This window comes from Hevea brasiliensis, chromosome 7 (assembly GCF_030052815.1).
Source record: "Hevea brasiliensis isolate MT/VB/25A 57/8 chromosome 7, ASM3005281v1, whole genome shotgun sequence".
In the NCBI taxonomy this organism is placed as follows: Eukaryota; Viridiplantae; Streptophyta; class Magnoliopsida; order Malpighiales; family Euphorbiaceae; genus Hevea; species Hevea brasiliensis.
This window is the reverse complement of record NC_079499.1, coordinates 100,565,479-100,589,869: the sequence shown is the minus strand read 5'-3', so window position 1 is coordinate 100,589,869 and position 24,391 is coordinate 100,565,479. Positions and strand designations below refer to the sequence as shown.

The 24,391-nt window shown below is 32.2% G+C and overlaps 3 protein-coding genes across 3 annotated transcripts; all 3 read left to right on the top strand.

Moving 5' to 3' along the window:
* Positions 1–456: 456 nt before the first annotated feature.
* On the top strand, positions 457–2,585 carry LOC131168973 (2-methylbutanal oxime monooxygenase-like). The gene is made up of 2 exons (XM_058150311.1): positions 457–1,400; positions 1,667–2,585. The coding sequence occupies exons 1-2, from the start codon at positions 483–485 to the stop codon at positions 2,282–2,284; spliced, it is 1,536 nt and encodes a 511-aa protein (XP_058006294.1). The 5' UTR covers positions 457–482; the 3' UTR covers positions 2,285–2,585.
* An 11,744-nt stretch (positions 2,586–14,329) lies between these two features.
* On the top strand, positions 14,330–15,647 carry LOC131181713 ((S)-hydroxynitrile lyase-like). Its single transcript, XM_058150559.1, has 3 exons — positions 14,330–14,756; positions 14,895–15,026; positions 15,167–15,647. Exons 1-3 carry the CDS (start codon positions 14,397–14,399, stop codon positions 15,446–15,448), a joined length of 774 nt encoding a protein of 257 aa, XP_058006542.1. The 5' UTR covers positions 14,330–14,396; the 3' UTR covers positions 15,449–15,647.
* A 6,413-nt stretch (positions 15,648–22,060) lies between these two features.
* LOC110649551 ((S)-hydroxynitrile lyase-like) lies at positions 22,061–23,441 on the top strand. The gene is given in 4 exon segments (XM_058150558.1): positions 22,061–22,486; positions 22,594–22,648; positions 22,651–22,724; positions 23,019–23,441. Coding segments are annotated over 4 exon segments (777 nt in total). The 5' UTR covers positions 22,061–22,126; the 3' UTR covers positions 23,307–23,441.
* Positions 23,442–24,391: the final 950 nt, after the last annotated feature.

Sequence of the window (24,391 nt, the reverse complement as noted above, 5' to 3'; positions counted from 1 at the left end):
CATAATCAATATACAAATTTTTATATTTTAAAAATAAACTAAAATATTTTTATAATTTGATTTTATTATATGCTTATGTATATTCATCTATTTTTCTTAACTTTTATTATTATTAAAATATGTAAATTTAAATATTAATTATAGTACAACACATAGATAAAAAAAGTAATTAATCCGAATATTAATAAAAAAAAGCATTAAAAATATCTAATTATGTCTCCAAAGAAACTTGATTAATTAATTAATTATAATTAATGCCAATCAATAAGATTAAATATACTGTATAATGAAAAATAATATATATATATATATATATATATATATATATATATATATATATATATATATATATATTTATTTATTTATTTATTTATTTATTTCACTGATGGTGATTGAAATACAAACACCATCCCCTGGTTAGCTGATTTTATAAAGGGGGAGGGGGCACTTGCAAATGGCAGTGAAGCAAAACAAAATTAAAGATGTCGGTAGCCACCATAACCTCACTCCCTCCACAATGGCTTTCCATTCTTGCAGTCTTTCTTCTTCCAATTCTCACTTTGCTTCTCTTCAGAGGCAAAGACGACAACAAAAAGAAAGGACTCAAGATCCCTCCAGGACCTCGACAGCTTCCCCTCATTGGCAATCTTCACCAATTGAGTAGCCAACCTTACGTCGATTTTTGGAAAATGGCCAAGAAATATGGCCCTGTCATGCAACTTCAACTCGGTAGATGCCCTACTGTTGTACTCTCCAGCACTGAAACCTCCAAGGAACTCATGAAAGACCGAGATGTTGAGTGCTGTAGCCGCCCACTATCAGTAGGTCCAGGACAATTGTCTTATAACTTCTTGGATGTTATATTTTCTCCATACTCAGATTACTGGAAAGAAATGCGTAAGCTCTTCATTTTTGAGCTTCTTAGCATGAGAAGAGTGCAGACGTTTTGGTATGCAAGGGAGGAGCAAATGGACAAGTTGATTGAAATCTTGGATGGTTCTTGTCCAAACCCAGTTAATCTCACTGAGAAAGTGTTCAACATGATGGATGGGATCATCGGTACAATTGCATTTGGAAGGACTACTTATGCTCAGCAAGAGTTCAGGGATGGTTTTGTGAAGGTGCTGGCTGCAACCATGGACATGTTGGATAGCTTCCACGCAGAGAATTTCTTCACAGTTGTTGGAAGATTTATTGATTCTTTGACAGGGGCTCTTGCTAAGAGGCAGCAGACATTTGCCGACGTCGATCGCTACTTCGAGAAGGTTATTGAACAGCATCTTGATCCTAATAGGCCTAAACCAGAAACTGAAGACATTGTTGACGTGTTGATTGGGTTGATGAAGGACGAGAGTGCCCCTTTCAAAATCACCAAGGATCACCTGAAGGCTATTCTCATGGTAAGATCAATCCCCTGTTAAATATTCTTAATTTTCACCTGATAAAATTTTGAGGATGTGAAGTTTCTCAGCAAAAAAGTGGAGACAAAGGGTAAGAAATTCAATTCCAATTAAAATGGGACAATAATAATTATATTAAATTAATTTATTAATAATGTAATCTTGGAAGTGAAATAGATTTTTTTTTTAAAACTTATAAATTATGATTGCTTGCAACTCATTTGCAGATCTCGGGCTGATATTGAGAAATTATAATTTTTTTGTAGAACGTCTTTGTGGGTGGAATCGATACAAGTGCAGTGACAATAACATGGGCATTCTCAGAGCTGCTCAAGAACCCAAAACTGATGAAGAGGGCACAAGAAGAAGTGAGAAGAGCTGTTGGTCCGAATAAGAGAAGAGTAGAAGGAAAAGAGGTGGAGAAGATCAAATACATTGATTGCATAGTAAAAGAAACATTTAGGAAGCATCCACCAGTTCCACTACTAGTTCCACACTTCAGCATGAAGCATTGCAAGATTGGTGGATATGATATTCTCCCAGGAACAACAATTTACGTCAACGCCTGGGGTATGGGAAAAGATCCTACCATCTGGGACAATCCTGAAGAGTTTTTCCCAGACAGATTTTTGAACAGTGAAGTTGATTACAGAGGGTCTCACTTTGAGTTGGTACCATTTGGAGCTGGTCGCAGGATTTGCCCTGGTTTGGCTATGGGCACCACTGCTGCGAAGTACATATTGTCAAATCTTTTGTATGGATGGGACTATGAGATGCCTAGAGGACACAAGTTTGAGGACTTCCCTCTGATTGAGGAAGGTGGCCTGACAGTCCACAACAAGCAGGATATCATGGTCATTCCCAAAAAACACAAACGGGATTGATTGATTTTGCTTAATTAATCATCCTGCTACCAAAAAATTACCTCTGCTTGCCATATATTCTCCTTATTTTCTTCTGCATTAATAAAATGGAACGAAGTTTTTGTACTTCCCTCTGTTTCAGAACCTAGACTAGCTACAAATTATCCCCTCTGCTACTAAAAACTTAGCTCTTCTTTATTTTCCCTTCTGCAATGATAGAATAGTGCTTTACTGTTTTAATTTTCAACGCATGTATCTTGTCCTTTGCTTCATGTTAGTGATTATAAGGTAGTAATAAAATGGTGTTCTTCAGCAGACTAAAGGCCTCATCTCTTCATCTCTATCTCTCATCTGCATCTTCTCTTCTATACTGAATTTTATTGCCTATATAAATTTATAACAGGATTGTGTTGCAGGCACTCCTTAAGAACCTCCAAGGTACATATTAGGCCAGCTCCTGGAGGATGATGATCCATTTTTCTCAAGTGGACCACCTCCAAAATCTGGACTTGGAGAGGACTGGATTGATAGATGCCTCCTATCTGTGGGAAAAATTCTTCTATGAAAATAACACTCGTTTTCACATCATTAATCAATATACATAAATTTCAACAATTAATGCCAATTGACAATACTAGTATTCCAGTAGAATTTTTGTCTCCAAGACATATGCCCAGCTGCCCATGCTATGCTCTACATTAAATATCGTAATCCAAGTCAAGTTGAACAGTACTTTTCTTGTACTATGCATAATGTAATTAGGCCTATATTATCATATTAATTAATTTGATCAGAAAATAATTAGAAAAAATAAATGAAATGAATAATATTGAGTGTAAATTTCTCCATATACTTGGTATAAGTTATTTTCGTTGTGTAATTTATAATTATCATTAAACTTACAAATTTTTTTAAATAAAAAAACTAAAAATATTGACATAAAAAATAAAGAAAATCTGAAACCACTTTAGCTTAAAATTTTAATCCCACACTCAAACTCACAATTAACCACACTTTAAATGAAATTGTGAGTTTAGCCTCTAAAATGAAAGCCAACCACACTTTTAAATGCCTACTTTAATTTTAATTTATTAAAATTGAATATGTATGCCTATAGATTAAAAAGAATAATTAAAAATATTTAAATAATTTTATGCAAAATTTATAAAAATGTTTTCAATTTATGCAATTGACTCAAATTAATCAAAATTAAAAATTATATAATATTTTACTATTAATCAAAATACATTTAGCATCTGTTTGATATTACCCTTGAATCTGCTTTTAAGAAAAATATTATTTTAAATATACTAATTAGGAAATATAAAAAAATTAAAATTAATTTTAATAAATTTTAATTATAAAAATACTAAAACAACAAAATAATTTTCCTAAACTATTTTTTTAATATTATCTAAAATTATACTTTTTCTTTGAAAAATAATTTTAGTCCTCCAATTTTAATGCTTATAGATACTTAGTTTTTTTATTTATTTATAAGTTTTTATTCTCCCCTCTTTTCCCTTTACCCTCTTATCTTTTTTGGCCAAGTCAGTTAAAAAAATGTTTATTTTATTTTATTTGTAGGACAAAAGAGAAAATTTTTTTATTTTTTAAATTCTCTTTATGTTTTAAGAAATAAGGTTCTTAAAAAAATTTTAAAAAAAATGATCTGAAGAAATTAATGTAAAAATTATTTACTTATTATTTAGTGTCATTATTACTTTCTAATTTATTTTCTTGGTTATTTAAGAAATACTCTCTCCATCCATGTTTATCTATCGCATTTAGATTTTATATAGTAATTAAGAAATTGATGAAAATCTTATTTTTATAAAAATATACTAATAATTGATTAAATTATCTTTTATCTCACTTAATTATTTTATATAAATATTTATTATATTTAATAAAAAAATATTTTTTTTAAAAAATAATTAATACTCTTGATCTTCTAAACTTAATAGAGAATCCTAAATAAAGAAAAAACCTAAATGCCTAAATGCGACATGAAATGGATATTAGGATTGGGCTACTGAGTTTCAGTTTAATTTATAACTGAATTAGAATAAGATTGCAGTAATTTAAACTCAGAATTGATTAAAACTGTATTTAAATCAGATTACAATCAACTGCTTTGATCAGTTTTGAATCAAAATAATTAAAAAAAAAAACACATACAACTAACTTAATTAATTAAGATTTAATTACTTGGGTTACTGTTTTTTTTTTTTAACATTTTTCCTTTTAAAAATAAAAAATTCAATCATTAAATTTATCGAATCAAAATCAAAATCATCTGTTCTGATTTCTGATTCAATATTAATCCGGACCGACATGGTGGTGGCCACCCCTCGCTGAGGTACGGAGGTGAAGGGACGGCGGTGAAAGCCATTGTTCATTTATAGCTTGGTCCAGTTGTTTGGTCCAGGCCATTTGAGCCCCTTTTCATATCGTTTCAGCTCACTGTGCACGGACTCTTTCAATTAATATTGATGGACCACCTTATATAATTAATGGCCTACCTTCTCAGTTGGGCTGTGTTCTTCAAATTATTCATTTTTAAGTTTACCCAATGAATAATAAAAAAAAAAATTCAAAATGTTTATTTCTTTTCTCACTCTCTCTCTCTTCTCTTATTTTTATTTTCTAATTATTTTTAAAAAGAAAATAAATCATTTTCGTTGAATAGAAATAGATTTTAAATTGAAAGCACAAAACTTTGTGTTATTACACATTTATATAATAAATTTAAGATGATTATTTATATAATAATAAAATTAATTATCTTAATTTAAAGATTCTAATCATATTAATAAAACATTTAATTTAACTGATCAATAAAAAGCATGTTCTCCATGCTAAGGCTCCAATTAGTTTATTTTATTTTATTTTATTTTCTATATAGTAAGTAACTCTATTAAACAAAAATTAAAGTTTTAGTGACTTTTATATTAAAATTATTAAAAATTTTAATTTAAGTGATTAATTTTATTAGCGTCCCTCAAAATTTTCCTCCAAATTTGAGAATAATATATTTTCAAATTTAATATTTAAAATTAAATTTTGCCATCAATTATGAAAATAATTTAAATAATAAAACTAAAAATTTAATTTTTTATGACATAAAAATTTGTATCTATTTATTTTATTTTTACACAATCAAAATAATTATAAATTATTATTTTAAAACAATAATTAATTTAAAAAATCTCTACGAATGCTTAAACTTTTAAAACTTAAATTTAGTTTTTCATGACACTTTTTTTTTTTTTTGGTAGATAGAAGAAAGAGCCAAAGCTCTAAACACCAGCAATGACAGTCCGAGAATAGGCCACTTTCAAATGGTCATGCAAGAGCCACTGATTCAAACCAGTAGAAGGCTGCAGAAGATTAAACACACTTTGATTTCGAGAGACAACCCATTGAGCAAGCCAATCTGCACATTTATTAGCCTCCTTATAAATGTGCCTAAAATCCAACTCCCAATCTCTTTTAACAAGATCCAAAATACTATAAATGAGTGAAGAACAGAATGCATGAGGTTCCATGTTGCCCTTTAACATAGAAATCACTTTCAAATTGTCACATTCAACAATAAGCTTCTTACAACCTCTTCTCCAAGCCAAATTCAACCCTTCCAAAATAGCCTATAATTCAGGATTCAAAATTGAACAGGAACCAATAAATGAAGCAAAACCAGCACACCATCGCCCTAGGGAATTCCTAATCAGTCCACCCACATAAGCATGTTTATAAGCTCCTTTAACTGCTCCATCAACATTTAATTTCTCCCACCCATCAGCTGGAGGCTCCCAACTGATATGCCTCACTTCCTTGTCTGGAAGACACTTCCCTGAAACTTTCCTCAAAATCAAAGCTTTCATAAAATCTCTTACTTGAACACTAACAAATGAAATACATCCTTCCACCGAAACATTCTCATCAGAGAAAATTCTTTTATTTTTGCAATTCCACACAACTCAACAAATTATCCCAAAACAAAAATCCCATGGAGCCCCCAAGAAAGAACAACTCTCATCACATAGATTTTCCATCAACCAGTCCTTGATAGATAAAGAGAAATTAAAAAATTTACCTCGCTTATCTGAAGGAGTCACTTTGTCCCAAATTACCCTCGCTACCGAGCAATCTCTTAACACATACAGAATCGACTCCTCACCCACAGAGCAAATATCACAAACAGCTGTCATACTTAGGTTTCATCGAACCCTCTTCCTATTAGTCAGAATCTTCTCTGAAGCAACTAATCATAGGAAAGCTCTTATTCTCTGAGGGCCTTTCCATCACCAAATAATTTTCCATAACAAATTCATCTCTCCCCAAGAGTGTTTAGTAACTAACAAATACGCAAATTTAACAGAAAAAGATCATGAAGCAGTTCCTCCCTATAAAATAACATCCTCACCTGCATCATCAGAGGGAGGAGGTATTGCTGCAATCACCAATAAGACATTCGGTGGTAAAAAAACATCAAACTTACTCCAATTCCAGATTCCTTCTTTCGAAACAAAATCCCTAACTTTTCCGTTCATCCACTCCTCAGGAATATTATGAGAGACATAATCTATTAATTTCCTTTCTCCTGGAAGCCATATATCTGTCCAAAATCTAATGGATCGACCATTTCCTAAGGCCAACACCAACCCTTTTTGCATATAATTCCAAGCCTCAACCAGGCCTCTCCAAAGAAATGACCCATTATGGTTCCCATGCAACATCCCCGAATCATTAATATCCACTTTATATTTATGCCGAAACATTTTAACCCACAACACATCTGTCTTCTTCAATAAACCCCAACAAAGTTTCATGAGGAAAGCAATATTAAAAGCTCTCAAATTACTCAACCGCAATCCACCATTGCATTTAGGCTGACATATTTTATTCCAAGCAACCAGATGGATTTTTCTCTTATTTCTTATAGATCCCCAAATAAAATCACGACAAAGCTTATCTAATTGATCACATATCCACACTGGAATTTTGGTGGATTGCATTGCATAAACTGGCATTGTAGCTAAAAAAGATTGCGTAAGTGTTACCCGCCCTGCAAATGACAGATTATTAGCACTCCACCTTGATAAGCATTTTTTAGCCTTGTCTAAAATGAACTCGTAAGTCTTCTTAGTAATTCTCGCACTAATCAAAGGCATACCCAAATATCTCTCCAAGTCTTGTGTTTCCAACACCCCCAACTCCTTACAGATATCCTCCCTAGACTGATGAGGAATATTAGATGAGAAATAGACTCTAGTTTTTTATAAACTCACCCGCTGCCCAGAGCAGCTACAAAACTCACATAAAACTCTTTTAATACAAGTAGCTTGGTCCATCAAAGCCTCTGCCATGAGCAATAAATCATCAGCAAAGAAAAGATTTATAAGAGGAGGACCTTCTTTGCCCAAATAAATCGGCTTCCACAATTTTTCTTGGACAGCCCTATTAATGTCATGTGCTAAGCGTTCCATCACTAGAACAAACAAATAAGGAGAAAGGGGATCTCCTTGCCGAAGACCCCTCTCCGACTTGAAAGTCTCAGTGACTTCTCCATTCCATAAAACTTGCATGGAAGAAGAAGAAATACAATTCAAGACTACATCTGCAAATTGCAAAGGCAACCCTGCATCAATCAATGTCTCGTGAAGAAACCTCCAGCTGACCCGATCATATGCTTTTTCAAGGTCAACTTTAATGGCCATAAACCCTTTCTTTCCTTTCTTCTTCTTCATCGAGTGGATCAATTCCTGTGCCACCACAATATTATCAGTAATGCTTCTTCTTAGGATAAAACTTGTTTGAGTATAACCCACAATATTAGGAAGAATTCTCTTCAATCTATTCATTAACACCTTAGTAATAACCTTATAGGCCACTGTACAAAGACTAATCGGCCTAAATTGCGAAATACTTTGTGGCACCTCTACCTTAGGAATCAAAACCAACAATGTCCTATTCAACTCTTCCTCAACTGTACCACCTCTACACACTCAACGCACCTCTTCCACCAATCGATTACCCACCACATTCCATTGAGTCTGATAAAAGCCTGCATGTAGCCCATCCACACCCGGAGCCTTCCACGGTTTCATGTCAAACAGAGCAACCTTAACTTCAGCAGAAGAAACAACTTGCAACAACGAATCCTTTTGCTCCACCGAAACACAAGGAAATTGCTCTTTAACTGAATACTCATTATCTCCCCTTTTATCCTCAGTATAAAGAGTTTTAAAATAACTCACAGCCATCTTCTTGAGGTCCTCCCCTTCACTAATCCAATCTTCTACATCAGATTTCAACATTTCAATTTTATTTCTTTTCCTTCTAGTAACTGTTTTCATGCGAAAAAAAAATTAGTATTTTTGTCACCCAAATTAATCCAATCCACTCTAGACTTTTGATACCAAAAAATTTCCTCTTGGAGACAAACTTCATTTAACTCAGTCAACAAATTCCTTTCCACATCCCTTAACTTCTTTGAATCATGTCTCTCCAGAGCTCTTTGAATCCCTTCAATTCTATTCAACAAACCTCGTTTCCGATAAAAAATGTTCCCGAACACTTCTTTATTCCATTTTTTTAGCCCCTCTGTAATATTCCCCACCTGATTCATGAATGTCCCTTCCTCCTTCCAATTCTCCTTAATAAAATCATTAAACCCCCCATGAAGAAGCCACGCTGCCTGAAAGTGAAAAGGCCTCAAACTTCTATCTCCTTGCTGCACATTCAAACATCGTAATAAAATAGGCCTGCGATCCGAATTCACCCTTGGCAAATGAAAAACCGACGCTTCCTGAAACTTCATGGGCCAAAGAGCATTGCATAAAGCTCTATCAAGCCTGACGCAAACCCCACTTCTGGACCAAGTAAAATGAGGCCCTTTGTACCCCAAATCCAATAAATTCAGTTCAGCAAAACACCTTTGAAAAAGTCGACAACCAGCCCCTCTTCTAAGCGAACCCCCTTTCCTTTCCTCTGAATGCAAAGTATCGTTAAAATCCCCTGCTAGCACCCATGGAACTTCTAACTTAGCACCAAGATTTATCAAATTCTACCAGAGAAACTTCCTCTTATTCGCCACTGGACTACCATAGATAGCTGTGAGATCCATAGACCAAGAATCTGCTTCAAAAACACTCATATGCACATATTGTCTATTATTTTCTTTAATTTTAATCGACCATCCATTCTGCCACAAAATCCAAATGGCCCCTGAAAATCCTACAGCTTCAACTCTGTGAGAAAAAGGCCACCCTAGCTTCTTGATAACTAAATCTGCTTTCCTCCCGCTAATCCTTGGCTCTAACAACACCAATATTTGAGGATTATACATTTGCGAATACATTCTCATAGTTCTGAGGAAGCTAGCACCTCCAGCTCCTTGGCAATTCCAAAAGAAAAATGACATGAAGGAAATAACAAAAACAAACAAACAAACACCCAAACAAAAAACATCCCTCAATCCCTCATATAGGGATCTCTAAATTCCTCTTCACTCTCCTCCTTATGCTCATCAGAAGCAGAATCTTCATTTTCATCATCGTCCTCCTTTCCCATTCGATAATTCCTTTCTAACTCATTACCCTGAAAAGATTTAAAAAGAGAATTAGAGTAAGATTGCATCCCTCCTTTCTCTTCTGAACTATCTGGTGGGCGACCCAAAGGAAAATAAGAAGACTCCACCTCCCCATTTCTCTCTTGACCCCCAAACTGGACATTGTTTCTTTGCAATCCTACAATTACTCCTTTATCCTCTGCACTTCTCTCCCTTTCCCCAAAAGACTCAATCAAAACAATCGAATGTTTTTGCTTATCCAAAATTGTGTCCACCCTTCTAGCAAGAGATCTTTGATTAGGATTCAAAGTGTTTTCCACAGAATCACCTAAATTCACTCCTTGGGCCTTAAGCCCACTATCTTTAGCCTTATTCTTACTCTTCCCTTTTTCCTGCAAACCCAAACCACCCTTTCCTTTTACGTAACCTCTACCACGCGAATTCTCACTCCTCAACTTTTCAACTTCCCTAACCACCTTCAAAAAATTTGGGTTATAATTCTCCACGTCATCATCCTCTTCATCATCATTCCCCACCAACACTGCAAATCTCGAACCCTGTTTGGCACCATTATCACCTTTTCTATAACTGTTTTTACATCGGTGACTAGGAGCTACCATCCATGGTCCGAAGTTCCTTTCATTCTGGACAGCATGATCACTAACCTTAATACCATTCACCTTTAAATCCCTCTCTTCTGACTTCTTATAATGACACAAATCTCCTCTATGACCATATCTTCCACAAAAGAAACAAATATCTAGTAAACTTTCATATTCAATCAACTGCTCTCTATCCATCAACTTAAATTTCACTAACAGAGGCTCATTCAGATTTACTGTGACTGCTATTCTAGCGAACTTCCCCTGAATAGCATCACTTGTCAAGTAATCCACCTTCACCACCCTTCTAATCACTTTCCCGATCTCCCTAAGGACCTTCTTATTATAAAAATGCAGAGGAAGGCCTGGTAACCTGATCCAAACAACAACTGAGCTTATAGAACTATTCGCAATATTGAACTTAGGTGACCAAGGTTGGACTAGGAGATAACTCCCTAAAATTGTCCACGGGCCATCCAAACAAGCTCTCTGAAAATCCTCTTTTAATGAAAATCGAACCAGAAAAAATTCATTTCCTAACTCCAAGACCTTCATCTCCCCCGAATTCCATAGAGATTGCAATCTAGAACACAAAGCTCTGTATCCCACTTTTTTACCTAGAAGTTTAACCACCACCGCTCTCTTCCATGGTTTGGCTAACTCTGCTTGCAAGGATTGAGACACCTTAACCACGGGAACCGAATCAGTCCGATCAACATCCTCCTTCCCGATCATAATCTCAGACTCCTCCTCTAACATTTCCATATCCATCTTAGTATTCCTTCCCAAAACCACTTTATCTCTAAACGAGAACCCTTCCACTCTTTCATGCTCTAGAGGATTGCGACGCTTAACATTCTTCGTCGCTCAGTCCTCATCCGTTTACTCATCCCTTCTCTCTTCACGACTTTCCTCCATTCCGCGAACTCTTTTTTTTTTTTAATTTATTATCACTATAAATTTTATAAAATGTGTTTTTCATGACACTTTAATTCTTTAAATATAACATCATTATGAAATTGGCATTTTTAGTATTTTGTTTAACTTTTAATTTCTTAAACAATAAGTTTAATTATTCAGTTCAATTTTAGATTCATAAGAAATTATGCATGCATTAGAATTAATGAAATTTGTCTGATAAATTTCTCTAACTATTATATAGATGATTTTCATAATATAAAAGAATGACATGTTTTTTAACAGAACAAAATTTGATATTTAAGTTTTGGCCTCTTCATATGCATTCCGACTTCCACTATTCGATTTAAATCGAAAAATTGAATCGAACAACCTTAATTCGGTAATTCGATTCAGTTTTTAATATAATTTAGTTTGGTTTGATATTAGAGAAAAAAATTTCACTTATTTCGGTTCGGTTTTGAAGAAAAAAATCGATTTGAACCGAACCGAACTGAACCGAATAATATTTTTTAATTTTAAATTAATTTATTTTTATGAAGAATTTATAAATTATATGTAATTATATATATATATATATATATATATATATATATATATATATATATATATATATATAAATTGCCTAATTTTATTGATTAATGGTTATTAGGTTCAAATTAAGGTTAAAATCAAACCAAATAACTTGAAAATCAAGTCTAAATTAAGTAAAATTTGGAACCGATCAGTTTGAACCGAACGAACAGAAATATAGTGATTCGGTTCGATTCGATTTTTTATTTATTTTGATTCAGTTAGGTTCTAAAATATAGTAATTGGTTTTGGTAATTTAATTCAATTCGGTTCAGTTTGAACCGAATACTCACCCCTACCTACGTCCATCCCTTGCAATTTTTTTTTTGTTGGTCTCAAATTTTCTATCTTGAAGTTGCACGCTTTTATTATTTTTTATAAAATTAAATAAAATGTTCACATTCTTTTTATTTTTTAAAAATTAATTTTTTAAAGAAATTATCGTTTTCACAATAATGACATTTTAGAATTATATTCTCTCAATTTTATATCCAGTTTAAAAAAGCAATAGTAAATACAATCAACATAAAAGATGCCAGGTCTCGGTCGGGGAAGACAGATAGAGATACCCCACCATTTTAGAAAGAAATTCCACTCCTTGAATGAGAATGGACATTGCAATAGAAGATGATTGGCATATTCACCAAATCGACCACGAAAAGAAGACACATTCTAGGCAAGTGGAATGATGCCAATGTGGAATATATAGCCAGTCACGGGCTGGAATATGCTAACGATCGACATGCCATCCAAACAAACAGTTCTGCTTTCGGAAGAGCAATACTCAACCAGACAAACGACCTATCTATAGTGCCTTGTAAAGAGAATTAACAAAGAGTAAACCCTTAGGATTCGCTTTCCACACAATTCTGTCTTTCCTATTAATGTAGAAATTGCTTGAATTGATTAGGTTAAGTAGAGATTGCAAAGGATGAAAATTTCTTACGAAAGGCTGCCTTATCGATTTAGTTTCCACACCCATAAGCCATTCTCCCATGTTCCTGGGGAGCCTACACTGGCGTCTTTATCCTAAGAAAGAAGAAATAAATTTGGAAACAAATTCTTCAATGGAGTATCAAATATCCACGAGTCAGACTAGAAATAAAATTTTGTATCATCACCAATACAAAAACCCACATTGTATTTAATTAGAGCAGAAACACTATATATTCGGATAAGAAGATATTCCTCCAAATTTCTCAGATGTCACCCCCTACATCTTAGGACCCAACATTCACTCACATACAATAGCTGGCTTGATATGGTTCTATATAACCTACTTTCTACTTTTTACTTTGTCAGAGATCTTACAATAGAATAATACACTTGCGGTACTCCATTTCATCCATCTTGTTTTGACCTTATGAGTTGCATCCTTGTCAATTATTTTGTTCTAGTATCATCTTTTTATGTTAAAGACTTAGTTATTGTTGTTGTTTTCTTCAACTGTCCATTCTAAAGTCTATAAAAACAATTCAAGGAATGATTACTCCCATATGTAAACTAAATTAATTATGGGTTTTTATTGTAAATCTCACATTGAAAAAAAATGAAATAAAAGGACAATATATAAATAGTTGAATTGCAACATTGAATTGACTAGTTATTTTGATGTGCAAAGCAATTCAACCACTTATATAAGTCCGTATTAAAATGAATTAAACTGTAATATATCCAACACTCTCTAATTGATGTTTAGGCCTCCCAACTATGAATGTAAGGGAAGTGTGTTAAATATCCCACATCTATTAGGAATGTAGATAGAAAGTCTTGAATACTACTCTCTCTTTACACTATCTTTATTTTACATATGTTAAAATCATAGGTAATGTGTCTATAAAATTTTAGATACTCTTCTCCTTTTAAGTTAGCTTTTAAAGGATGAGTTACGTCAGTTCGTTAGTTTTCATAGAAAACATAATATAGCTAATGGTAGGTTCATGAATGCTAAATGTGAACAAATGCTGTTTAAGTTTTCCCCACTTTCCTCGAGTTTATCACTTGGAATTCGGATATATTGACTTCTGGTTGGATATTGAAGCTTCGACACACTTTGCATAACGATTTAAAACATAAATTCATGTAGGCTCATTAATTTATTCATCTTATAATACGTATGTCACATGCAAATTAACGTGACGGCTAATAAATGATATATAAAGGAACAACTTGTCAATTTTAAAGTGAATTTACTGACCAAGTCTCATCAAAGGTCTACCAATGTGAATTCGCACTCGTCATGGAATTATCCAAATCTAAGGATTCGTTGACCTTTGATTTTTGTGGAACCCACACGGCCAATAATATTAATCCAAATCGGCTACTACATGGGCGGAGGCGGAACACGTATCAACCTTCTCTCTATATATAGTTTACATGCAAAGGCTTTCAAGCACAACGAGAAATAGAGAAGAGAACACCATCTTAAAGAGTTATATAGATAGATATAAGATTATATCAGAAAATGGCTGTCGCCCATTTTGTTCTGATTCATACCATATGCCATGGTGCATGGGTTTGGCACAAGCTCAAGCCTGTGCTCGAGGCAGCTGGCCATAAGGTCACTGCATTAGACCTTGTAGCCAGTGGTATGGACCTAAGGACAATTGAGCAAGTTGGCTCATTTGATGCCTACTCTGAACCATTGTTAAATTTTTTGGAAACAATCCCTCAAGGAGAAAAGGTGATTCTTGTTGGCGAGAGTTGTGGAGGAATCAATGTTGCTATTGCCGCTGACAAATATACTGACAAGATTGCAGCTGCCGTTTTCCACAATTCACTAATGCCAGACACTGTTCATAGCCCATCTTATGTTCTGGATAAGGTATATACTTATATATATATATGCTTTGTGTTCTGTTAAGATCCTGCTTAGATTTGCTTTGTCTTATAAGTAAAAAATTACTAAATAAAATCTTTTGCATTCTTAATTTGTTTCTCTCTTAATTGTGTCTGGTAACAGTTTATGGAGGTGTTTCCTGATTGGAAGGACAGTGTGTTTGAATCTTACACCAATGGAGATAGCAGGATAACCTCGGTAAAATTAAGCCCCTATCTTATGGAGAATTATATATATACGGATTGTCATCCCGAGGTATCAAATTTTTATTTTAATTTCATCTAATTTTTTTTTTCACTTCTCAAAATAAAAAACAGCTAAACTTGAAAAGAAAAAGGGTTTTTTTTTTTTTAATCTAAAATTTCATTTATTTATTTACATATATTTTCTTCTAGGATCTTGAGCTACCAAAAATGTTGACGAGGAAGGGATCAACATTTCAAGAAATTTTGGCCAAACGAGAAGTCTTCACGAAGAAAGGTTATGGATCGATTAAGAAAATTTATATCTACGGCGATGAGGACAAAATAATGACTGCAGATTTTCATCAATGGCAAATACAAAACTGTAAACCAGAAAAGGTTTATGTAGTCCCTGGCGGAGGTCATAAGCTGATGCTTTCAAGGGTTAATGATCTCTTTATCATTCTTCAAGAGGTGGCTGATACATATGCTTAACTTTGAAGCATTTACAGTTATATATGGGTGAAACTATGTACAAATAAATTATCTCACATTTTCATGTGGCATGTGATTATTATGGAAGATATATTGATTGTGTATGTACACTGTAATCAGTTGATTATATGTATGATGAAATTATTTCATGTAATTTATAATATTATTAATAAAGGCATTATTTTTTTTATGGGACTCATTCATGTATACGTGTTTATACTTTATTGATTTACAATTCCATATAAATTATTTTACTTCTGTTATTACATGTATGATATTTTACATAAAATAACAAACTAATAGAAAACAAACACTTATGCATGGCAAGTCCCAAAAAGTTATAACCACAGATATATATATATATATATATATATATATATATATATATATATATATATATATATTTTAAAAGTAATTATATTGTACAATTGTTTTTATTCTATTGGTTTATCATACCATATAATATGCTCACATGATATCACTGTTTTACTTTATGTGATTGGCTAGATAGTGACAAATATGCATGGATTTTTCTTTTATCTCATTGGCAATTAATATTTATAATTTTTCCAACCCATTTGAAATAAAGTCACTTGATTATCAAATTTAAAAAAAAAAAAATTAATGAAATTGAACTTAATAATGTGAAATTATTTTTAGAATTATAAAATTTTGAATTCAAACGTTAATTAGAGTGAAATATTCAAAACTATATGTTATATAAAATTAAATATCGATCGATAAGGTAGAGTGACTAAAAAAAATAATAGTAGCGTTCCCTCTAAAAAATATTTGGTTGAATATAAAGACATGCTAAAAAATAAATAAGGATAACATCTATTTTTTATAATTATCACAATCTATTGAATTGGATACTAAGACAACTAAAGAACATTCATAAAACATTTTTAGAGACTATTCTGTCAATGATGGTAAAAAAAAAATAATAAAAAAATAATAATAATAATAATAATAGTCATGATATATAAAACCTTAGACGTATATGCACAAAGAAGTTTTAAAAAATCACAAAATATAAAAAGAGCATGTTGATCGACCTTAACTAGATTCTCAGAATGGTGAAGTGGAAGAAATGACAATTTAATTTACAAAGAAGTTTTCAAAATAATCTAAAATTAAAAAAAAAAAAATATATATATATATATATATATATATATAAACTCAATGAATTGATAAATTAATAACAGAAAGAAATAGATAACGTTTACATATTAAGTATATGCATCATAATATATATACATATATAAAAATGGCAAATTGAATAAAAATTATCCATTTAAAACATATTTCACAATCCTAATCAATTAATATTTTTCTACATAAATTTGGAATGAGATATTTGAGCTATATATAAGATTTGGGTAAATCTTATTTTCTTGAGCTAACTTTTAGGATGAAGTTAAGTATGATCTATTTTCTCTACATGGTATCAGAACCTATCTTACTTCAATGTTTACTTGCAAATTTAGAGTGTGTTGTCCTACATTCATTTTGGATGAGTTATTTGAGTTTACAATTAATATTTATAATTTTTATTAATTTTAATTATAATGGTATTCATTCATATGGTACAGAAGATAAAACGGAATGCAAAGGAAGTAAGCTATTGGCAGAGCTATCTTCATAGCCTAAAGTTGGTGCAAGATCTCGAGACAAAAGTTTAAAAACAAAACTAGAATTTTTAAATGCTTTAAAATGCCCAAAATGCATGAATTATGTCATAAAAATTATAGAGAAAATCTGCAACATTTCTTCATAAACTAAACATCTCCCTAATTTTTCACATTGCTCCAAAAAGCCTGAAAAGTTAAAATCACACCAAAAAAAAAAAAAACGCCTATTTAGGGCCTCCAAAGAATATAAAGTATAACCTCTGCCAATTCTCCATTCATACTACTCCTTCCATAATTTCTTAAGCAAGGTTCCACTTCATATCCGCACACCTCTTTCAAATTTATAGTTGTAATATTTTGATTTTCGATACCTAAATTACAAGGAATGATGGGTAAATTTGAGTTGCGAGTTAATTTAAGTTACTCATTGAATTGCTATATAGAAATTATTTTTTATCATATTCGAATAAATTTATAGATTATAAATTGTTTCGAGTCAAAATATTAATTTTAAAAATAAACTTTATTACTTTAATTTTTTTTTCTTAATCCAATTTTAAGATGATGTGATTAACCCAAGTTATTCAACAAAAGGTTGCTGATACGTGTGTGCACAAAATTGTACAATTAATATAATGATGAATTAAATATTATTTCAATAAAAATTATATTTAAGTACCAAAATGTATGTTAATCTTAGACGATGAAATTGGCGTAAATTAAAGAAATTAAAATTCAACTAAAACTAAAACTAACTACAATTGAAATTAGCTAACAAGATGGAGATTTATGGAGATTAGAGGGGGCCATGGTTCCAAGCCCTATGACTTCCACAAACAATGTGTAATCGGCCTCCAATTTTTTTACTATTTATATAATATAATATATTATATAATATATTTATATAATATAATATATTATATAATATATTTATATAATATTTAATATAATATTTAGTACATAAATATTTATATAATATATTATATTTTTTTACTATTTCAAAATATTTAATAAAAACTGCTGTTTCTTTCCTAATTATTCTGAATTTAAAATAAAAAAATGTGTAATTTTATTTATTTTTACAATATTTTAAGATATGTTTTAGTAATTTTTTTCGAAAATTAGTGAATAAAATAAAATTAATTAATAATTTAGTGTCACGACCCAACTTATGGGCCGGACCAGCACTAAGACCTGGGCCAGCCTAAAGCCCCCGAGGCCCGTAGTAAGCTTAACTATTCATCAACCCAACTCTAAGGCCCATTTGGGCCCAATTTCAAGAATTCAAACGGATAGAGTCCGGCCGTAAAATGGACTATACAACGGGGAGTTTTTTTTTTTACTCACCCGACTTGTAAACACAATATATAATCATTTAGGCAGCTCAGCTTACCCTCCATATAATTATGATGCCATAAAAATAAATGGGAGCTTGGCTCCCTCATCCAGTCCAACATACATGCATTTAATAAGTTTACAGGTCCAACATGACAAATATATTACATGCCCAAATTAAATAAATATTTTTAACATATGCGGAATTCTAGGAGTTAACAGAATTATACAAATATTACAGACATTAATAGACGACCTGCGAGGGAGAGAGAGACAGGTTAGAACTCAACAAGAAATCTCCTGTATCCTGGAAAAATAAGGTGAACAGGAGTGAGCATTCGACTAAGAGAGTAAAATATCAATTTTAACCATAATCTTTATAGCTATCTAAAGCTAATGCACCATGTGGAGTGAAATGCAACATCGTCATAAATTTCATACAAATCACATCAAAAAGACAATTTGGAGCACTCACACACCCAACACTGTCAAATAATACATATATGGGAGTTGATCCCCTATACAGCCCTCTTAATCCAACCTCTACTAACGAGTGTCTCTCAAGTCGGACTTTCGCTTAATAAATCAAATACGGGGTCCCAGCGAGTGTTCCTCAAGCCGTGTTTACCCTGCAGGACCGGGTCCCAATGAGTATCTCTCAAGCTGTGTCTACCCGTCCTGTCCATATCAAATACTATGTTACACGCACGCCAATGCACACACACACTGCTCCAAATTACCACAAACAACATCCATGACACTTCATCAATTTAAAAATGCAATATAAATCATGCCTAGGATTTAACTATATAGATATATATTTATAAGTGATACATGGGTATGCTTAAATATATAATAATATCGAAATTACGATTAAAATTAATATTTTACTCACAGACTCAACTGAAGTCACTGTGGCGGCTGGACGGAGGAGGAAGGTTGTCCCGGCTCACCTGAAATTTTTTTTTTTACAAATATTTAATACCTTTGACTCATTACAAATTAAGTAAAGACCAAAGATATTATAAGTCGTGCCGAAAATTCGGCAGAGTCTCTTCTATACCTAGGACCTACCCAACATGTAAAAGAGCTTAAAACGCACTTTTATATCTACAAACCATACACCCACAACTCAATCACATCACACAGCCCCTCCTGGGACCATCCAAACAGTCATCAATCACAATATGTAAAATTATAATTTAGTCCTTATAATTGACCCTTTTGCAAAAACTACTCAAATGAGCTCTAAAAATTCTAAAACTTTGCCACGCGGTCCTTAGTAATATTACTAAACTAATGCAAAAGGAATTATAATTTTCTAAGCTATCACGAATATTTTATGGATTTTTAACCCCATTCAAGCACTAGATAATTAAGAAAAAGTAAGGTTCGGGTTTACCTATGCCGATTTTGACCCTGGGGATGCGCTCGGGACATTTGAAAATACATTTGAAAATAGTGGGGTAGCCAAAATATCGACCAAATTCCAAGACTTTTTCTCAGAGCACTTCTGCATGCAGTAGGAAATTTCTGATCTGCAACAGCAGTTAAATTTCTATGAATTGAAGATACTTACACGAAGCCCACAATACGGGGGTTAGTACATAATTTTTATGAAATTTTCTAATCTCATTTAGTGCTCGAAAAAACACTACAAAGTTTCATGGGACCCACCGAAAAACAGTGTCGAAAAATTTTGAAATTTATATTGCCGCGAAACTCTCGACGAGTGGAGCACTCCAGTACTCTCAGTTTTCTCTTGAGGTTCACGGTTTGAGAGAAATCTAGCCCAAAAGTTAAAATGGGCTAAAACTTCCAAAAAAAAAAAATTGGGCAAACCGCTCAATGAATTTTGGTGTTCTTGGTGTCTATGGAAAGCTCTCGAAGTGTAAAAGAGTTTTGACACAAGATCCGGTCTGATCGGTGGCCAGATCAGTCGAATTTTGGCCGGGAAGACGAAGCGATGCGCCCGCACAGGGGGAACTACGCGCGTCGTTTCCGATCGCCTGGAGTGTCAGCCGGCAGCGAGGAGGTACTGGGGCGGTGCGCTGACTAGTGGGGAGGGCTGAGGTGGCGGCGGTGTGGCGAGGGGAGGTGAGAGGAGAGAGAAAATGGGAGAGAGAGAGGAGACGTCGGGCGCGCAGAAGAGAGGAGGAAGAGGAAAAAGAAAAGGCAGGTCCGATTCGATCAGTCTGATCTGGTCCCGTTCGATTCGATCAGTCCAATTCAGGATACAAAATTTTAAATTTTTTACTCTGTTTTGGGACCGAAAACGAGACCCAAAAATTCTGAAAAAATTCTAGAAAACTCATAAAAATTCATAGAGTCCAAATATTTTTTAGTTTTGCCACATGGTCTTTAAATTAATTTTTAAAAATCATCAAAGTTTTATATTTTCAGAAAATCAAACCCGATTTCTAAAATCTAAAAAATTTTAAATAATTTTCTAAAATTTAAATAAAATAAAATATTAATATTTACCCACAAAATAATAAATTTAAAAATTAGGGGTGTTACATTTAGTGATTTTATTATTATTTTTATTTCAAATTCAATAGTTTAGAATGATAATAATTTGTACAAATTTTTAATTATATGTGGATAAAATATTAAATAAACTATTTCATAATTCTATTTGACCTCTCTAAATATTATTGTCCAGTTTCATTGAATTCAGATCAATTTATTAACCAATTTATTAACATATGAAATCAAAATCTTCCACCTTCAACTCTAATTGAAAGTATAAGGGAAATACTTTCAAGTTATTCATAATATCGAGCTATTTATTAAAGCGCAATTGGAATCTTGCTTCAAGAGGATGATCCCAGTTGAGAATTGTGTGCAAGAAATCTATGGGTATTGTAGTATATCATACTCTCCATTCCAAAGTCAATAAACACCATTCAACGAAAGATGACTCCCATATGTAAAATTAAAACAATTATATATTTAATAGAAAATATAATATAGTTGATAGTAGTTACCCAGAAATGCTGTTTCCCCCCTTTTTCTGGAGTTTATCATGTGGAATTGGAATATATATATATATATATATATATATATATATATATATATATTGACTATATGGTTGGATTGAAGCTTCCACATAATTTGCTTAATGATTTTAAAACATAAATTCAAGTAGACATTAATTTATTCATCATATAATACATATATCATATAATAAATGATACATAAATGTACAACTTGTCTCTTTTAAAGGTTTACTTTTAATCAAATTTACTTTTAAAATGAATTAAAATTGACTGATTTGATTTGGAATTAAAATTAGATTTTTTTTTAAAAAAAAATTAGTTGTTAAATTTAACAGAATATCATAATTGAATCAAAATTAAAATAAATGAATAAATAAATAAAACCTTGGAATGATATTGGTGCTTTGAACTTTAAAACTAAACCACCTACCCAGGACTGACCGAGTCTAATCAAAGGTCTGCCAATGTAAATTCGTACTCATCAAGGAATTATCCAAATCTATGGCTCAGTTGACCTTTGATTTTTGTGGAATTAATGACCAATAATATTTTATAGGCCGCTACATGTGGCGACGCGGAACATGTATCAGCTAGCGGATCTCTATATATAGTTTACATGCAAAAGCTTTCAAGCACAACAAAAAATAGAGAAGAGAACACCATCTTAAAGAGTCATATAGATACGTATATATAGACTATATCAGAAAATGGCTGTCGCGCATTTTGTTCTTCTCCATACCATATGCCATGGTGCGTGGGTTTGGCACAAGCTCAAACCCGTGCTCGAGGCAGCTGGCCATAAGGTCACTGCATTGGACCTTGTCGCCAGTGGTATTGACCTTAGGATAATTGAGCAAGTTGGCTCATTTGATGCCTACTCTGAACCATTGTTGAATTTCTTGGAAACAATCCCTGAAGGAGAAAAGGTAATTCTTGTTGGCGAGAGCTGTGGAGGCATTAATGTTGCTATTGCTTGCGATAAATACACAGACAAGATTGCAGCTGCCGTTTTTCATAATTCACTAATGCCAGACACCGTTCATAGCCCATCTTATGTTCTGGATAAGGTACTTACATATATATAACTTATGTTCTATCAAGACCCTGCATGCTTAGATTTGCAATATGTTCTATTTTCTTAATTTGTTTCTCTCTTAATTGTGTCTGGTAACAGTTTATGGAGGTCTTTCCGGATTGGAAGGACAGTGTATTTGAATCATACACCAATGAGACGACACCATAACCACAGTGAAATTAGGCACCTATCTTAAGGAGAATTATATTTATACGGATTGTCATCCTGAGGTATCATCTTTTTTCATTAATTTCATCTATACTTTTAAATTCAATGTAATTAAACTTATATAAAAAAGTTTTTTTTTTTAATTATAATACAGCATTATCATTAATTAGCTAGAATTTTGTGTTCTTTTGCCTCAGTCAATAACGAATTCTTAATTACTTTTTTATGAAAACCATTATTTAGTTTAGTTTTTCCACTTCTCCAAATAAAAATTACCTAAACATAAAAGAAAAAAAAAATTAGTTTTTCCCTGTCCAAATTTTCATTTATATATTTATCTATATTTTCTTTTCAAGGATCTTGAATTGGCGAAAATGTCAACAAGGAAGGGATCAACATTTCGAGAAATTTTAGCCAAACGAGAATTCTTCACAAAGAAAGGTTATGGATCGATTAAGAAAGTTTATATCTATGGCGACGAGGACAAAATAATGACTGAAGATTTTCATCAATGGCAAATACAAAACTATAAACCAGAAAAGCTTTATGTAGTCCCCGGTGGAGGTCACAAGCTGATGCTTTCAAGGGTTAATGACCTCTTTACTATTCTCCAAGAGGTGGCTGATACATATGTTTATCTTTGAACCATTTACTGTTATACATGTATGCTATGGAAGACATATTTGTTTGTGTATGTGTACTGCAATAATTTTGTTATAAATTATTTCATGTAAACTATAATATTATTAATAAAGATTTTATTTTATTTTTTATGTTTATTATAATGAGGGAAAATGCATTATATGTATAAAGAATTTTAATTGATTTATGAGTTGCACCATTTAGGGGAGATAAGTTAATTTTCCATAAAATGATAATTTTATTAATTTACCTGTTGAATCAAAATTCAGGTTAATTGGATCAAATCTAAACAAGTCAATTTTAAGTAAATTTTGGGCTTCTTTGTCCAAAGCCATAGAAATCTGTATTATATACAAAGGCTGACTTTGGATTTGTTAAAATGGAATATTGACGGGTCAGGTCATAGGAAGCTAGATATTGCTAGACCCAAGTTGATAGATCCCCTTTTGACTCCCACTACTTTGCATTTCAATGCAAAAATCGTTTGTAGTTTATTTCTTGTTTATCTTTAAGCAAATATCTGCCATTAGATGTGATAATTTACCAATAAATACAAATAAAACCTTTTCAATAAGGGAGTAACTTCATTAAAATAGAGAAATATAAAAAATAAAAATAAAAACCATTAAGAAGTAGCACATATATTTAATATCTATTTAAAAAATAAATATAAAAATTTATTCACTAAAAAACTATTAATAGTGTAGATCTAAAGAGATATGCTCATAATATGTTCTAAATGAATATAGATTTAGAAGTTATTAAAGAAAATCAATTAAAAAAAAATGAATGAAATTAATGGGGTTGTCATCGATGAAAATACTAGTTGGTAGCTAACTAAAAAAGAGATAAAAAAAAATTAAAAGAAAAAGGAAGAGAAGAAATAATGAGAAAAGATGGAAAGGAATTTCCAAAGAAAAGGCAAAACCTCTTACTAAAAATTATTTTTTCTAATTTTGTTCTTATAAAAACTCCACTAATGTAATTTATTCTATTTATATCCAAGGGCATACCCACGTTTGTGATAAGGGGGTCTCCCTCATTTTTTTTTTGGAAAAAAAATAGATATTTTAATAATTTTATATTT

What these genes read in the sequence shown, in the direction of transcription:
- LOC131168973 (XM_058150311.1), top strand. Translation starts at nt 483, where the DNA reads ATGTCGGTAGCCACCATAACCTCACTCCCTCCACAATGGCTTTCCATT. An exon ending in ACCTGAAGGCTATTCTCATG is followed by an intron (nt 1,401 to 1,666) that starts GTAAGATCAATC and finishes ATTTTTTTGTAG; the next exon opens with AACGTCTTTGTGGGTGGAAT.
- LOC131181713 (XM_058150559.1), top strand. Translation starts at nt 14,397, where the DNA reads ATGGCTGTCGCCCATTTTGTTCTGATTCATACCATATGCCATGGTGCA. An exon ending in CATCTTATGTTCTGGATAAG is followed by an intron (nt 14,757 to 14,894) that starts GTATATACTTAT and finishes GTCTGGTAACAG; the next exon opens with TTTATGGAGGTGTTTCCTGA. An exon ending in ATACGGATTGTCATCCCGAG is followed by an intron (nt 15,027 to 15,166) that starts GTATCAAATTTT and finishes ATTTTCTTCTAG; the next exon opens with GATCTTGAGCTACCAAAAAT.